Consider the following 18,292-nt stretch of genomic DNA (forward strand, 5'->3'; position numbering starts at 1 on the left):
GACCTTTGTAAACAACGTCAAAGAAATGAACAAAGAATTATAACGCACGCTTACACAACTATTGTCCTCGTTGCCCTTCCCGTTAAAGTTAATTTGCTTAATTAAACTCCCTAAAACCGAATAAACAGCCAAACGAGCACAAAACAAACGAAAGCTCGGCCGAACAAAAAGACGACTGAGAGTGCAGAAAACTTCTCTGCTATGAAACGAAATCAAAAGATGTACAACGACGTTCCCGCTATTTCGTCTCAGGTAGTTTCGAGAAAGTCGCTTTGGCTGTCCACGCCTCGCGCGAGGAGCATCGTCGGAAGAACTGGGTACGATAACATGTCTAAAAAGAACTTAAGTGGGATTACCTTAGTTAGAGGACCTATAATAATAATAATAATAATAATAATAATAATAATAGTAATAATAATAATAATAATAATTTATTGATTTATAGTGCGCTTTTTAACATACCAGGTAATCAAAAGCGCATTACAACAATAAATAACCTAAAACTATACAAGTATTAAAAATCTACAATAAAATTTAAAAATAATAAAAAACACTACATCATTTATTTATATATACATATTTAAGAAGTATTAAAAGCTAATTTAAAAAGATAAGTTTTGAGATTTGACTTAGAAGTGGAAATACATTTGATCATGCGGAGGCTAACAGGAAGAGCGTTCCACAGAGTGGGCGCAGCCACACTGAAGGATCTGTCACCAAATGACTTTTTCATTCTCCTCGAAGGATGCTTAGTTAGAGGACCTATATGGGGGATTCACTTTCTTACCTTGATAATGTCTTGGCATCATCTGTTACGTGTAAAAACAACCGTGTAATCAACCATAAAAATTACTAGAGGACTGTCGATCGAATGCCTGTCGTCATATAATTTGTGCATTTTACCCCTTTATTTCCCTACTTTCATTTTTATCTTAATCTTGAATTTATAATCCTTACTTACAATTCTCTTTGTATTATGGTCATACAAGAACATGTATGCGCTTGCTGTTATTTTAGGTGTTTCAATGTCTTGTTTAGGGCCAGTTTCCACTACAGTAATTTGCAAATCAGTTTATTTGTAAATCAGTCTCCCAAAATAACCGCCATGGCGGGCTGTTTTACTGGAACACGCTAATTATGTATGGCTTCCCTAAATAATGATGAAACCATTAGTTCCAAATACGGAAATACTTCTTATAGTTTTAAATACTGAAAGAGTTCAGTCTTATAGCTTCACATACTGAAACGCAGGTTAAAGTCCCTATATACTGAAACAATGCTTGTAACCCTAATTAAATAATGAAACTTTTCCAACATGAGATGTACTGAAACATAAATGAGATGCAAGTAAAGGTTGATGCCTTTTGTTAGAGCTTTCGGCGCGGCAACTCTGGGCGAACAAGTTAAAATGGTTCGTTTGCCTTTGCTGTTCTTTTTCGTTCTCATCTTGCGTTCAACTTTTGCAAGTACTCCGACCAAATCAGCTAGCAAGGCAAGTTTAGGTTGACTGTTCATTATTCAATCTGTGTGTGATTTGATCTTTATTAAACCTGCAAAAAGTTGGGAATTAATTATTTCTACCCACCTGGTCACAAAACCTTTCGAGCTAAGACATTCTCGATACTCATATGACCGAGGTACGTTTTGCAGGTTTCTTCAAATGGGACACAGCAAAACCAGTGTGGACAGTGGTTTTCGAAAGAATGCTGCTGTTGTCGAGACGGTGAGAACGACAAATAATGTTTTTATGCCCCAGTGTTACTCACTTTATATTTCACGCTTTTCACATGATGTCCCTTAAGTTTTTCATTAATCAACGTACGTTCTCTGCTTCTTTCTTTAGGTAGAGACGGCCGGGATGGTCAAAACGGTATCAGAAATAAGTATTACAATGTTAATAACTACTTATTAACCGAGGAACTATCAGCTGATAGTTGCCCCGCGGAAATTTGATGTTCTTTAAACAAATATTTGCCCGAGAAGAGAAGCTTCGAGGGCAAATATGCTAGTTTTAAGAACATCAAATTTCCAAGGGGCAACTATCAGACCGATAGTTCCGAGACATAAACACTCTATTGTCTTTATTGTTCACCACCAAATTTTCTTCCGTGCGCCAGTTCAAAAGTCATATTGAATTGTTTTCAACTTTTTAGATGAAAGCCGTGAAAGCCAAATGTAAAATTTGAAAAAGAAAACAAAAACCCTATTAATACAAATTCAATTGTTTATTTTCTATAAGCCCGCTTGTTTACAGAAATATTTTAACGGACGAGTACTATACATCCGGGTATTTTCCTCGGAAGGGCACTATGGGCTGATAGTGTCTCTCCGCGGATGCCGGACCCCTATCGCGTCACGTGATCAATTTAAACCAATAGGAATCGGAGAAAATTTAGTGGTGAACTATAACACCTCATAGAATCTCGAGCTCATAATCTCATTGTTAACCAGAAACACGATTTTTAACCAATCAGCGCGCGTGTTTTCTTAAGGCTGTTTTCTAAAATAGTATAATTTACAGTCAGCGTTCAAGAAACTTATTCTAATTCTGGGCAAGACAATTTTCCATTGGCAGGCATTTGTCTTTTCATTCGTTCTTTTATTGTACATGTGTGTTACAAAGTGGTCATTGCAGTTTGGAAGGAATATGAAAAATATACTAGTCTTCATAAGAATTCGCTGCAGGTTTCTCCATAAAATGCTGAAAAACTGAAATCCTGTTTCTATTTTTGTTAATCCTTATAGGAAAAGATGGTCGCGACGGACGCGACGGGAAAAACGGAGAAAAGGTACATATAACAAGAGATGTTGTAAAATAAAATAGATCTTGCCTTGATTAATCAAATCATCGTTTTTGCTGTAAGAATTTTCTGTTCATAAGCAGATAATAGAGGGAAAGGCAAAGAGAACGTTGGAAATAAGAGAGTTATTCTAAATATCTGCACGATCACGGAGCAAAATTCTGCAAATTCACTTTTTGCGAAAACTTGTCTTCAGCGTCGCCGTTGTCGTTGCTTCAGCTCCCTATTGTAGCAGATCGCACTTTCTTCAAAAGATAAGTAGATGGTAAATGGAAAGCAAGTTTCAAGTGTTTTTCCCCTTGTTCTAGGGGCAGAAGGGCGAACAAGGATTTTTTCGTGAAAACGGTGCAAAGGTTGGTAATATCTTTTCAGAATCATTTAACTTAATTAAAGTGTTATTTCCATTCTTTATTAATAACTACTTATTGACCGAATGTGAGGTCTTAACGGGAAAATCTCAAACCGAGACCTTGTCGAACTGACCGAGCGATGGCGAGGTCAATACGGCAAGGCCGAGGTTTGAGATTTTCCCGTAAAGACTAAACGTTCGAGGTTAACAAGTAGTATATTATATGGCTTTTTACTTGGTTTTGCAGGCTCGTAATTGGACCGTGCATTGTATTACGATAATATAATATCCTAGTATTACCCAATAAGAGCGCGCGTTATATCGGCTACAAACACAAGTCATGTAATAAATCATTTTAATATTTCGTTAAGTTAATGTTAATGCAATACTGTATGGGTTTTATGGCTAGGTGAATGTAAATAGCTATTTATTTTAGTTGGTTGAGGTGCACATTGAAAGTTGTCTTTATGTAATTTTTTTAACCCAGTTTGAAATCTGTGTGTGCTCTGTCAGTGGTTGGCTGAAAAAAAAAATGTTTACTTAAGCAATACAGACAAAAGCGGGCTTTATTGTCGGCTTTGAGCGCGCTAAACCAATATAGCAAATAACTGGCAGCTGCGAAACGCTGCGTTTTAATTGACAGCTGAGATAAGAGATTTGCAAAATCTCCTGATAGCTGAGAATGCAATTCCAGACCCCCACCCCCACCCCTCATAAAACGCTCCCGTTGAGAACACTCAGGAAAAGTTCGACTGGGGCTGGTCGGTTTCTAAATTTGTCTCATTTTCTCTAATTCCCGTTGCATAATAAATGATCATGGCTTGTTTAGTTATTGAATTAGATAACTGGGATCCTCAATGATATCTTATGCATACAAAAAGCTTTTTCTTTATCAGAGTGTTAAGAATTTATATAACTTTACGAGTCAAATGTCTCGCAAATAATTAGAAATAATAATAATATTTTTATGAGGAGGGTGCCAGGGGCGAAAAAGACTTTCGAGGAAATGACGGGATAAACGGTACAAAGGTTGGTAAATCTTCCGTTATGATTTTTAATTATTAAATAATTCCTAGAGGTTGCGACCACCTCACGAAAGCGACCCTCTCTCCTCAGCGACCAGTTTTCCAAATACCAAAAGTTTCCAAGTCAAATCACTACATTTGGAACCTCTTGTAAGCGACCACCTCTCATTGGATAATAAGTTGTGGTCGTTTGTCAGAAGCGAACCACGATATTCTGAAGTTTTGGAAAGCTTACTGATACTTTTGTGGCTACTAAAAGCTATTATATGGGTTTAGATGGGCACTGACACAATGTGATGAGGCAAGTCTCTACAATTACCATATGCTAAAATGAGCCAGATTTCGACCCAATATGGTGTAAACTCTAGTAAGGGACCATTTTCCTTAAGCACTTACGGGAGGTTCGAACGTAATTCAATTCTTTCAGGATTTCAAAAGCTCTTGTTAGAGTAATAATCGATTAAATGGTAGAAAATTTTTCTTCCCTTCATTCAAGAGACGATCCGGGATCATAGTCTTTTGCTTCATCCTGTTCCTTGATGCTCTACAGAAGATTATGGCAAATGCTTACAAAAGTTGTGACAAGGTTTATTTGCCATCAGTATCTAAAATCAAGAGAGAATGCAGGGTAACAGAGATAATCCCACACATATGGGTATCATTCCCGCGGGGTGAGGCTTCTCAAGTTATTTTTAGACAGGGTATCCATTTCTTTGGAGGATGTCATCGCGCACGCTGCGTGAATGTGAAATTTTTCAATTGAGAAACTGCTTGTTTTGTCCACGTGAGCAAAATCCGCGTCTTAACAAGATTAGTTTTTTCCACGCCCTCCTAGGATTTAAGAAACCTGGCCGGAGTGATCTATATTAAAAATAAATTGGGAGGGATTACTTAGCAAAAAGGTACTCTCTCGATGAAATCCAAGTTTGCGTGACTCAAATAATCAGGAAATTCTCTGCGACAGAATTTTCTGAAGAGTTGCCCTACTAACTCATATATGACTCCTACTTTGTAACGTTTGCATCAGCCGGCTTTAGCACTAAAATTACTCTTCGTAGCATTCATCTACCCACAACTAATTTACACGAAATGAACTTTCAACTTTTCAGGGACAGAAAGGCGAACCTGAATTAGCAACAAAACGGTCCCAAGGTGCAATCAAGTTTGGTGACACTGCTGACAATTGTACACTGCTTACCGCTGGCACAGTTCGTTTCAGTGATTCCCATAATTCTTTGCAACTATGTGATGGAAGCGCTTGGTTGCCATTGATGACTGCTGGGAAAGGTCAACCGCCTAATAAATCTGGTCGTCATTGTCTGGATATTTTAAATTCAGGTGACTTCCGAAACCAACAGCATCGAATAAGAATAACGGGGCGCTATTCCTTTGACCGATAATTCCGGTCTTGAATTTCCGGAAATTTCCAGTGGCGAATAAAACAACATTTTTTACGAAATTTGCAATAAAGAGGACAACATTGCTTACAACATTTCCCAAATTTTCAAAAAACTATTACCGGGAATTTCTGTCCCATTTTATTTTCCTTAGGATTGTCGAAACATGTTTTGTAAAATGAAAAATGTTGTTTCCTTTTTAAAAATGAACTGATTCTTCAAAGAATGGAACAGCAACATTATTTCTTCAACAGGTTTTTTTTCGCTTTTCCTTTAGGTCATAGTCATGGTAACGGACTCTACTGGATCGACCCAAACGGAGGCCCATCAGAAGACTCGTTTCAAGCTTTTTGCGACATGGAAACTGAGGGTGGAGGCTGGACTCTAGTCGCCACAAAGTTCTCCCCAAGCTTCCTCTTCATCAAAGCTGGATTTTCGACACTGGCCGCAAAAAGTAAGTACACAGATGCCGCGAGTCATATCCACCCTGACATGGAGAACTGGAAAGAAGTTATGTTCCGGTTTAGTAACGACAGCAACATCCGGACTATTTACAACAGGAAGGCGGGCGCGCCACAAAAAGGAAAAACAGAGTTCGAAGAGTTCTTAATGGGGAAGTCTGCTAAATTGAGAATGAGCGTGTACGGGTTTTACAAGTACAGCCCAGCAGATCAATAAGAAAAGTCCCGCTGTAGGTTTTGACGCAATATCAACACTGTTCTTCTATCAGACCGTGGGATTTCTGAAGTCCACAATGGCGGTTCTGACAAGTGGCTTGACATGTGGAATGATGCGGATGTCTACAACAACAATTACATCTTCTCCGACGACAGCAAAGCGCGTGGCACCAAGTGTATCGCGGGCTACTGCTATCTGAACAAAGCAATCTGGGTGATGGTGCGTTAGAAGCAAACTTAAGTTGAAAACTATACGAGGAACTTGTTGAGTTTTAATAAACAACGAGTAGAGTTTAAGTGCAGACGTTTTATTAGCAGTGCAAACTTTAACACGGGGTAGTGTAAAATAAAAAAAAAAGAAAAATTGTTAACTCAGTCTTACAGTGTGTAAGGAATTTCTAAGATATGTATCTGATCAAGAAAGACGCAACATGAAATCTACTTGTTTTACATAATAAAGAAACAAAAAATCTTAATGACGTCATCCATACGTCTATCCTCCAATAGATCATAGGTATGAACTAATGCTTTGACTTAGTATATAAATGAGAATAGTCAACGAAGGCGATTGTCTGCTTACTAAGTTATTATTCACGCCTACATATCCGTTTCGTCTGTAAACGAATAAGTAAGGCTTGAGGGAATATTTTCAACAGAAATATTAGCGAAAAAAATACACGACTTCTCGACATCGTCGGATGTCATTGTCAAGTAAATGTGTAGCTTAGTTTTTGCATTATAAAAGTTTTAGTTGCTTAGTTTGTGCATCATAATCTACGATTATGCACATAAGGTGGCAACTCGCCAGCACCTATTTCAACGTGTTGCCGAACATCAGAACTCAGCCGGAATCGGAAACCACATCAAGATCATTTTGCCATCTTAAAGAAATGTAGGAGTGAACTTGACTGCCTGATATATTAAATTTTATCAGGAGCCATAATCGGGGACGGAGACCGTAAGCGCGCGCCATTTCTAGTATTGGGGTTGTCCCCATGATATGGGACAATAATTCTATTTTTAGAACAAATTGCGCCATCGCCTGCGACACACGCGCGTACATGCAGCGAGGATTTTTGCGAATGTCGCGCGGGGGAAATGGCGTTGGAAATTCCCGAAATTTTTCATGTTTTTGGCCCGCAACTCAACGCGTTTACGTCTGTTGGAATTTTGCTTAAGTATTTTCGTCGTAAGCTGCTCCAGTTTAAGTGAAGTAAGACAATGTCGAATTTAGGTATGTTCCGCTTTAAGCTTATATATATCGCTGACCAAGTTGTGTTCCGACGGATGCTTCTTTTACATGAGCTGTACATTACTCCACTTTGAATTTCACATATGTTAAAGATTAACAGCTTTTCCATTACACAGCAAAAAACTAGCTGGATATATTTAGAAATAGCAGAGCTTCAGGACTTCACAGTTTCCTAGCTCCTCTTGTCACACGCTTGCGAGGAGTTTGCCAGTCTGCCGCGACCGAAAAGTAGAACAAAATAATTGCTAGTTTGAGTTTCGCCTGAATTGTAAGCAACGCTTGATGTTTCATCAAGGCCCAATAACTTTACGTCCGTAGATACTGCTCAGTTTTATTCGTGTAAAATCCCGTAAATTCTCTGTTGTCGATGAATGAGAGCGCCCGCCGATGAGTGTTTTGTACAGTCAGTAAACATGACAAATTGTACTTCCGCCGCACTTTCGTGTGAAAGCGTACATCGAACTCAAACAATAACTCTATAGTTTTTAAATATGTTTAAGATTGATAAATGTTTGAGAACATATTAAAAGCTAAGCTGAAAATATGTGAATAAAGCAGAAATAATCAGCAAAGTTACAATGACGCTTTCTTTAATCAACTTCGAATAACGATTTCGATTTTGTTGATCGAGTTATCAAACCTCCTAGTCTATTTTCATTTTCGCAGTGTAAAACTTCACTACGCTTATGTTGAAGAAACACACATGATGTTAGTAGCCTTTTTTGCGTTCGTGAAATTTGTTGCAGCATCTCAGCACAAAAGATAACGAAAGAAATCTTTGTCAAGATTTGTTGACAATTGAAACACCTACTCGGACTTGAAAGTGCACGAGCTGCACTATGCAAATGAGCTAATTGTACGAGTCAGACTCCTTTCAAAAACTTTTGCAAACTCACCAAACAAGCAGAAACAATAAGAAACCGTCAAAACAGGTTTTGGTTATGATTAACCATTGTCTGAGAAACTCACAAATTAACTCGATACCAGAGTAGAGAGTTTCTTGCTGTATTCTTAAGTCAGAACAAAAGCAAAGACATACGCGTAAGCTTACAACTAGCGCGAGCAGATCTTATTATTCATTCCCAGCGCGAGATTAAAGTCTCGTTTTCGACCCCGAAAAACCCACCTTTTCCGTTAGCTCAGAGCATAAAACTACACATAAGCGCCCTGGTTCGTATTCCCTGCCTTATTCCCTGCCATCGCTGTGAAAAATACGCAAGATAATCTCTCAAGGTCTCTCAACTCTCACTATTTGATCACGCAACGTGACAACATCCAGGCGAGAGCCCCCGACATGTGCGTGGATCCGCGCGGATATATGACGTCAAGATGGCGCAATTTGTTCTAAAAATAGAAAAAGTCCCATATCATAGGTGCGCGCGGATCCCAAGACTTACGGTCTCCGTCCCCGATTATGGCTCCTGATTTTATATATCAGAAATCTTAAGCAAGTACTCAATACTCAGTTAGACTCAATCAGAGCAAAACTGTTTCTTTAAAATAATAGTCTGTAGACGCAAAGAAACGTTCATTTCGGATATATACAGCTTTTTGTTCAAGAACTGGTCCACTCTGGAGAGCTTTTACTGGAATAAATGTCTACGTATACGTTGATGTCGTTTACTTGTACTTTGTTGCTGTTGTCGTTGTTGTGGTTGTCTTTGCTCTCTCTCCACCGCAGAGGCTCAAAGTGGTTTTTCGGGTAGGGAGAATCCGCTGAACGATATGAGATCTAACGTAGGTTTATGTTAGTGGAGGGAGATGGTCGATTCGTTCGACTTTGCACCTGGACTCAACTCACACAGCGGCGTTCTATATTTTTCTGGCCAATCAGCAGGATGGAATTCAAACGCTTCCGGAACTGGTTCGGTAAGAGTAAGTGCCCCGGGGCTCTCCCGCTCCGCCCAAAAATATCGCGTCCTCCCTACTTGCTGCCCCTGGGTCTCCGAGGATGCAAGTACTCAAAACTAATCGAGTAACAAGTCGATTTTGAAGTCGAAAAGATGAGAAATGTCTTACGCAACACTATCGCTTTAGCATTCAGTCAAACACTTTTGTAACAGAAATAAATTGATTGATCATAACATGGTTAATTGAGGGAAATGGTTAGGAAGGCAGGTCAATATCAAAGAAGTAAAGAAACAGACTAAGATTTATTTTGGAAGGCCCTTGACCCTGCACATCTTTTGTTTTATGTTCATTGACTATGTATGAGTTACATAATCGCAATACTCCTACTGGTTAGTTGTATGAGCACACGTAACCAACTTTTGTATTTTGCAAGGTTTTGTGCAAAGTTAACCCCCAAAATAGCCAACAAAAACATGCTACAAAGAACTTTGCCAAGTTTCCTAACCATTTCCCTCAATTAAGTATGATCATAGCAAATGGCCTTGGGGGTACCAATTTTTCCTGTTTCAAAAATGGCAAACAAAGCGTCTAATTGTTCCCATTATTGTGGGAGGGTGGTAAATGAAATGTTTCGCATTTTTTGCCGTAATTTTTGTTTTTCATCTGAAAGCACTGAAAATGTATCGACCAAACATGACAAAAGTTAGAAGCTGGAACGTTTAGCTAGACTCGAGACGTTTTTATGTAAAGCTTCTCGGCAGTTACGTATTCTTGACAGTTTTCTCTGGTTTCTTGGTTTTTTCCTGTTTAAATATAGAGCATTTGCTTTGTCAGTACCGACAAATTGACAAAGTTTTGTGTTTACAAACGATCGTTTGAGTAGTTTGCGTCCTAAAAGAATAAAACAGAGGCGTTTACAGAATACCATATAAGTCTGGGCATAATCTGAATGTTTTTAGTTTATAACCGGACACACAAATAGTATACCAAGTTTTTCCTCTATCCCAGAGATATCTGTAGTCCCTTTGTGTATACCGGCAATACTTCTCACTGTAGAACGATTTCTTGTCACAGCTCAATTTTTATTTGCTACACGTTTGTGTTGACGCACTGTTGACAGAAGATTTTGTTTGGTTATTTTCCTTCCGCACGAAAAATGGTGTCATTAGCTATAACCATCTTAAACGCAAGACATTGGGAATTGAACGTGTTGAATTGCAAGATTGGGTGACGCGAATCTACAACATAGTTTTAATAATTTAATTTTAGATTTAATTTTAAAGAACTTTTCAAATGAAACAGCTCAGTGATTTTCTTTTTTGAAGGTAACCCCCCATTGCCCACTTTGATTCTTATCAGAACTAGACAGAATGCCACAATGTTACATTTGCATATAGATCAGTAGCTGAAGTGTCTGTAAAGATCCTAAAGCAGATAACATAGCCTATATATTAAATGTAATACCCATTTTAAGTCTCGGTGAATCTTAATTCATTCCTGGATTCATTATTCTTTGGTTTTATAAAATGGCATCATTCAGCATTCAATTTATTTGTCAAAACAAAAGCTAACAAATGGTATCCATGACTGCTTTTATTTAACTTTTTCCTGTTTCTGTCAGCGACATAAGCAACAAGGATTTCTGTTATTCTAGTGAAAGCCTGTTAAGGGAAGGAAGGGAAGTCAAGGTTGAGTCAAAGTTGATACTATGAGCCGTGTGATACTTATCAGAACTTGATAGAATATCACTATGATATGTAATGAAATGTCTATAAAGACAGCAAAACAGATGACATAGTATAGAGTGAAACAAGTTTATAATACTCATTATTAAGTCTAAGTAATTCAGGTTTTGTCGTTTTGTTTAAGTCAGGAACATAAGAAACCTGAACTTCTTTCATGCTAGCGAAACTATGGTAAGGAAGAGAAATCAAAGTATTAAGTAGCAGTTGTAGTAAATTTTAGTTAAGCTCGGATTGAAGAGTTCTGTAGCACGTCTATGCTTCCATCGCCGAGAAAAAAAAAGATAGAATAAAAGAAAAATAATACCAGTGTCTAATCTAGATACAATTAGGCAAACATAAGAATGAAAACTGCTTAATAAGCCGTAAATAACAAAGTCAATAGAATTTGTCAAGTCGACATTATTGCTAAGGTAGATTTAGGCGGTAGTTCTTAAGTCATTATTTGTTATGTTCCACAATTTAAACGCGTAGAATTTAAAAGAACGCTTTCTGTAGTATTAACGTGTGGTTACTGTAACTTGCCTTTGCCTCTAAGACCATTAATGTTAGTATAAGCTTAAGGTGCTCGTTGTTTTTAACGCTGCTTGATTTTGATCGACGTTTTATTTTGCATTCTGTTGGAAGTACTCAAAACGAATCGTGTTAACCTCAGTGAAGTTGAAAAGTTGAGGGATGAATTACATAACAGCATCGTTTTCATGGTGGATTAAAACATCGTACATGATACTACCGGTAAAAGGAATCAATAAATTTGATTAATTTAATCAAGCTTGTTTGTGCGAGATGGCTGGATATTGGCCTTCGTGTTTTTTTGCGTGTGTGTGGGCTGACAAGCAGTTGGAGTCCATAAACACGCCATAACAAATCTTGACCAATGTCCATTGACTTCACGCATGGTAAATAATCCACATATAATAATAGGTCGCAACATCTTTTCATGTTCAAAAGATGTATATTTAGTGGTTTCTTAGCTGCAGCCATTTTTCCTGTTTCAAAGATCTATGTTTAGTGTTACTGACGTAATAAAAACCACTTTTAAAAATATGTCTTTACAAGTGGTTCCATAGCCAGAGCCATTTTTTTCTGTTTCAAAGATGTATATTTAGTTTTACTGACGTAATAAAAACCACCTAACATGTCATTACAAGTGGTTTCCTAGCCGGAGCCATTTTTTCCTGTTTCAGATATGCTAAACAACAGTGGAGATCTATAGTTGAAAACACGGACCCCCGCTTCGCGGACTATCACGCGGACTACCCCTACGGACTACCCTATGGACTACCCTACGGCCAACCCTACGGACTACCCTACTGACTACCCTACTGACTACCCTACGGACTACCCTACTGACTACCCTACGGATTACCCTACGGACAACCCTACGGACTACCCTACTGACTACTCTACTGACTACCCTACGGACGACCCTACGGACTACCCTATGGACTACCCTACGGCCAACCCTACGGACAACCCTACTGACTACCCTACGGACAACCCTACGGACAACCCTACGGACAACCCTACGGACAACCCTACGGACAACCCTACGGACAACCCTACGGACAACCCTACGGACAACCCTACGGACAACCCTACGGACAACCCTACGGACAACCCTACGGACAACCCTACGGACAACCCTACAGACTGCCCCACAGACTACCCTACGGACTTCCCCAAGGACTACCCTACGGACTACCCCACGGACTACCCTAGTTCTTAGGGTAGTCCGTAGTGTATTTCGTCAAAAAGTTGAGATAAAGAGTGGCGTGTCAGCATCAGTTCAATTTATTTATATCATAAAGAATAATCGCTCTGGGGTCACTCCACATTTTCCTGTTTCAGTATGGAGTAAAATGTTAACAAAAATTGCATGATTTCTTTCTTTGTAGCCAAAGCCAGATAATAAAAGGAGGTGCTTTATTCTTTTTGGCAGCTAGTTTTGTTCTTTTTGGTTCATTCTAGTTTTTCTTTCAGCAAACACTCAGAGAGCAGAATTGACGAACAAAGAAACTTAGAAGTCAAACATTTAGGAACTTATCAATAGCCTGAAGCTAGTATTTAGTATCAGATTTATCATAACAAATGCTCCTTTAAAACGAATTAAATCATAATCTCCATGGTTGAATTGTTTTTTCCCGTTTCATTCGTGATTAAAAATCATACAACAAATTGATCTCTCTCATTTTAGCGAAGACCTGGGAGCAGAGAGGGAGTCAAAATGTTTCGCTTGTTTTTCGCCTTAGGTCTGGCGTTTTTCCTGAGTTCTTTTGCAACCGCTTGTCAGGATCAGAGCTCTTCGTGCAGATGCCGCGACGGTGAGGAAAATAAGTAATGCGTTTACTATCCTTGCATTATTCGGCTTTCTGCATTTGTTTCCAGACTAACGTCAATCTTTCCTTTTTCATCTTAGGTAGAGACGGTAGAGATGGCACGCCTGGTAAGAGAAGTTTGTCCTTTGACTCTGAAGATAGCTAGTTTTCCCTAGTGCTGCATGCCCAATTTCACGAAAGGCCATTTGCACAGCTCGGAGATTGTTATCGAGACTGTATTTCAAGTGCGTAATAAGATTAAATCTCCCAAAATAACCTGGAGGAGTAATTAGGAAGTTTTTCCCATTCGACAGTGGTATAAAAATGGGTAAAAAAACGATTAACTCCAAGAAGATTTACCACGGTTGTTTAATCACAAGCTACCACATCACATAAACAGCAAATGTATTTTTGTCTTCTCTTGATCTTAGGTCGAAACGGGCGCGATGGGATATGTCCAGCTCAGGTAGGTGAAAAATCAACGTCATATGTCATTAGCCTGGAAGACTTCTTCCTTCAATTTTTCTCTACATGTTCAACTACATTTAATAAAACCATACAAGTAAGACATAATCTTCATGCCATGCATTCCATATTTTATTTGTTTGTTTAACGTTTATCGTTTTCAGTGTCAACCATCACCACCCCCAAGTGGTGCAATTAAGTTTGGAGACACTGCTGACAACTGTACACAGAGTATTGCTGGCACCGTTCGTTACAGTACTTCCCAGAATGCCTTGGAGCTCTGCAATGGCAACGCTTGGTTGCTATTGGTGACAGGTGAGTTTTACGTATTTTTTTTTATCACACCCATGTATACCAAAGTAATATCGTTGATTCTTTGTTTTCACGTGACGGTTTGAAAATAGAGCATTTTTATAATCCAAGTTTTCACACCACACCACACCAAGATGGCCGCGAGAAGGCTGTCATATCCCTTGAAGAGAATGACTCTGAACACTTAACTTGTTAGGAAAAGTGGTCATGTGAAGGTCTACTGATTCACAAGGTGAACTGATGGAAGTAAATTCCAAATGTGTCATTGATTTCTGGCCGCCATATTTGGCACAAAACCAAACAAACTCGAAACGAAGTTGAAAGATCTTTTTACAACCTGGACGAATTTGCTTTCGAATACTTTTACGACAGCCGGAAAAAATTAGCGTCTTTTGCAAACTTTTTCCATCAAATCGCTTTTTGCAGCATGATCGTACCGTCCCCGCTAGCTGATACGCAACATCCAGCGCGCACTCGCAACCCCTCCTTCACCCACACATGTTTCTTATTTGACAACAATCCAGTCAAGTAAGAACTTTATTTAAGTGTCAATGTATTTAGTCCATGTGGGCTAATTGGGGACACTGTATTTTAAACATCTGACAGAAGTTTAATCCTTTTTTACAGCCACTCCCGTGTCCTCTTGTAAGGAACAGTATGACAAACACAAGTAAGTTCACTGTTAGTAAATTACGTTTTAATAATTCACAGTCGTTCACTTCCTACAGCACTTTGTCATGATGAAGCTCTTGGAAAGCGTTCGGTTGAAGAGAGCAAAGCTCTAGGCGGATCTGCATGCTTCATTTTATAAACTCTCCTCGGCAAAGGAAGAGTAGACTACAAGTAGTTCTTCTTTTGCTTAGTCCGTCGTGTGAGATGCGAAAGAAAACCGTGACTGAGAAAAAAAAATGGCCGCGCGATCTCCTGGGTTCAAGAAGAACGCTATTATTTCCTCACGGTTTATTTTGCTGTCTCGCTCGACGGACTAAGCGAAAGAGGGACTACCCATAGTCTGTGGGAAGAGTGAAAATTTTTACAAACAATTCGGCGAAGAAATCAATAGCGGAAATCAGTCCTAGCAGTTTATTCCTCTGGCTCTTTAATAACTTTTAACTTAGCCCTTGGTGTTTGTTCAAAGATACTACACTCTAGTGCGTACAAAGTATAGAATTTGTTTGGAGTTCTTATCTTTCAGTTGCAAACTATGCACTGCACTGCTGTTTTGAACAGCAGCAAACGAAGCTACTCACCAGCCAGAGTGTTACTATAAGGTACTGGAGCTTGAGTAGAAGTACACGGCGAACTGAGCGAGAAAATCCTCTGATCGTGCAGTAATGATTTAAGGATTGGCTTCATCCTCCAACATTCTTTCCTTTCTCCTCTTTCATCAGGTCGACAAAGAGTCAAGTGATTCCACTGATGTTTAGTTCCCAGAAGATTCCAGTGTACTGTCACATGGGAAACTTTGGATGTGGAGATGGAGGATGGACGCTGGCCATGAAGATCGCTGGGAACAAGGTATAAATTACTTCAGAGTATGGTTTTTTCAAAAATTACAAGCAGTGTGGAAATTTATCGAATTTAAATCTTATGTTCTCTCATCCATTTCAGACAACGTTTCATTACGATTCTCCCTTTTGGAGCGACAGAAATGGCTATAATCTTGCAGGAGGAACTAGTGGGTTTGATTTCCAAGAGACCAAGTTACCGACTTACTGGGAGACACCGTTCTCCAAGATCTGTCTTGGTATGAAGATCGGCCATCGGATCAACTTCATTGTCATCAACAAGCGTGCAAACTCTCTGTACTCACTGATCGCTGACGGCGAATACCGCGACACCTCACTGGGCCGTCATACGTGGAAGAAGTTGGTTGGTTCACAGGCCTCCTTGCAGCACAACTGTAACAAGGAAGGGTTCAATGTTGCGTGTGCTAATGCTCATAGTGCTAAAGCAAGAATTGGCATCAGTAGCAATGAGCAAAAGGAATGCATCAGCTGTGATTCCAGAATCGGGTTTGGTACAGGCGGGAACCCTGATGACTCCAACACGTGTGGAAACGAGGCACTCCACTCACCAGATAATGGAGACAAACACATCAAAGCCATGGGATACATTTTGGTGCAGTGAGAAGAACTTTTCCTCGCCTTTAAGGCCATTCAAAGCAAAAAAAGTATCTCCTGACAAATAAGCTCTTAAGTCATCGTAACTGCTTAGTAGCCCTATGATTTTTGTGAGTAGATTTTAAAATAAAAAGATTGTTGTAAAACAAACAAAAAAGTCGGTGGTGGGAATAAATGTTTTTGACTTATTTTGTTGTGTTTTATATCAGGTCTTCACTGAACATTACTCATCTGCAATTAACAATTAGCTGGACTACACAGAAGTATCGATAACAACGCCGCGAATGAACGGTTCAAGTCCGATCAGTTTTTCTAATTACTTGCGATTAAGACGGAAAATTTCTGCACATTTTGGACGAGTTATTCTGAAACCTTTCTTTATAATATAAAGGCCTGTCCAAACGGGAAATGTTTGGCGACCAAACATGCTGATGTTGAAGTGAGTGACCAAACGGTTAAAACATGTTTGATCAAACACAGATCAAACTATCAATACAAGCCGCTGAGCAAGCGTGGGACGCATGCGCGCGCCAAACATGTTTGATATGGCTGTCCAAAAGAACAAAAGAAATGTTTTAAGTTGTTTGATCGAATGTTTGATGGTCTTCAAATTTTATCAAACACGACCAAACACGATCAAACACGATCAAACAGCACCAAACAAGGTGGCCAAACGATATAAAATGTTTGGTCACCCAACAATATTTGATGCTGTTTGGTCGCCAAACATTTCCGTTTGGACAGGCCTTAACGCTGATGATTTTTAGCAAATTACAACAACCAGTTTGTCAGTAAACTGCATCCATTTTAAGGAATTAATGATTAACCGTACTCAAATTTGAATGATTCAGAATATTTCAATGTGGCTGAAATAGAATATTTCAATATGGCTTAGATTTAGCTTTTACGGCATTTGTGCCTTGAGAAAATTATTTCCGTGTTTCTTGAGTGAATGGATTGTGTCAAGTACAAACGACTAGGTTGAACTAGGAAATTAAAAATACACTCTCTATTTTTTTTATGAGGATATTGCTTTTCCGACTGACGCTGAATATTCTTATTTTTCTACCGATTGCAAGGTTAAAATAATCTTGTGAATATTCTAAAATTACTGCGTATGACATTTCTGTTTTCGAAGGTATTTGGTGTCTGGATGCATGGTAGAAGAGTAATTTTAGAGCCAGCCTGCAGGCATCAGAGCATCGAACATCCGGCTAGTCCTGTTTTAGTTGCTTTGCGGCTAGTTTTGTCGTTTAGAGAAGGAAAGATTTTATACGGCTTAATTAAAAACACTGATAGAATTGTGTTGTTTTAACAAATTTCCGACGCAAAAAATTTTACTCTTTTCAAAATCTCCGCCCCGGGTTTATTCTTAAACTATTCTTAAAATTTCGCAAATTTCAACCTCGATATTCTTATAACACATTTTTTTATAAAACGGATTGGGTGACGCGAATCTACAACATAGCTTTGATAATTTAATTTTAGATTTAATTTTAAAGAACTTTTAAAATGAAACAGCTCAGTGATTTTCTTTTTTGAAGGTAACCCCCATTGCCCACTTTGATTCTTATCAGAACTAGACAGAATGCCACAATGTTACATTTGCATATAGATCAGTAGTGTCTGTAAAGATCCTAAAACAGATAACATAGCCTATATATTAAATGTAATACCCATTTTAAGTCTCGGTGAATCTTAATTCATTCCTGGATTCATTATTCTGTGGTTTTATAAAATGGCATCATTCAGCATTCAATTTATTTGTCAAAACAAAAGCTAACAAATGGTATCCGTGACTGCTTTTATTTAACTTTTTCCTATTTCTGTCAGCGACATAAGCAACAAGGATTCCTGTTATTCTAGTGAATGCCTGTTAAGGGAAGGAAGGGAAGTCAAGGTTGAGTCAAAGTTGATACTATGAGCCGTGTGATACTTATCAGAACTTGATAGAATATCACTATGATATGTAATGAAATG

At 38.7% G+C, this 18,292-nt stretch overlaps 1 protein-coding gene and 1 pseudogene across 2 annotated transcripts; both read left to right on the top strand.

The window, feature by feature from the left end:
• Positions 1-1,379: 1,379 nt before the first annotated feature.
• LOC145477003 (uncharacterized) lies at positions 1,380-7,561 on the top strand (annotated as a pseudogene). Its single transcript, XR_014047539.1, has 8 exons — positions 1,380-1,492; positions 1,651-1,723; positions 1,844-1,870; positions 2,746-2,789; positions 3,110-3,154; positions 4,126-4,179; positions 5,285-5,513; positions 5,850-7,561. The product of XR_014047539.1 is annotated as an uncharacterized LOC145477003 (transcript).
• Positions 7,562-13,289: 5,728 nt separating this feature from the next.
• LOC145467738 (putative skeletal organic matrix protein 5) lies at positions 13,290-16,319 on the top strand. The gene is made up of 7 exons (XM_081451340.1): positions 13,290-13,418; positions 13,514-13,540; positions 13,844-13,878; positions 14,042-14,192; positions 14,817-14,859; positions 15,581-15,707; positions 15,801-16,319. The coding sequence occupies exons 1-7, from the start codon at positions 13,322-13,324 to the stop codon at positions 16,317-16,319; spliced, it is 999 nt and encodes a 332-aa protein (XP_081307466.1). The 5' UTR covers positions 13,290-13,321.
• Positions 16,320-18,292: the final 1,973 nt, after the last annotated feature.

Source organism: Orbicella franksi, chromosome 2, assembly GCF_964199315.1.
Source record: "Orbicella franksi chromosome 2, jaOrbFran1.1, whole genome shotgun sequence".
NCBI classification, from domain to species: Eukaryota; Metazoa; Cnidaria; class Anthozoa; order Scleractinia; family Merulinidae; genus Orbicella; species Orbicella franksi.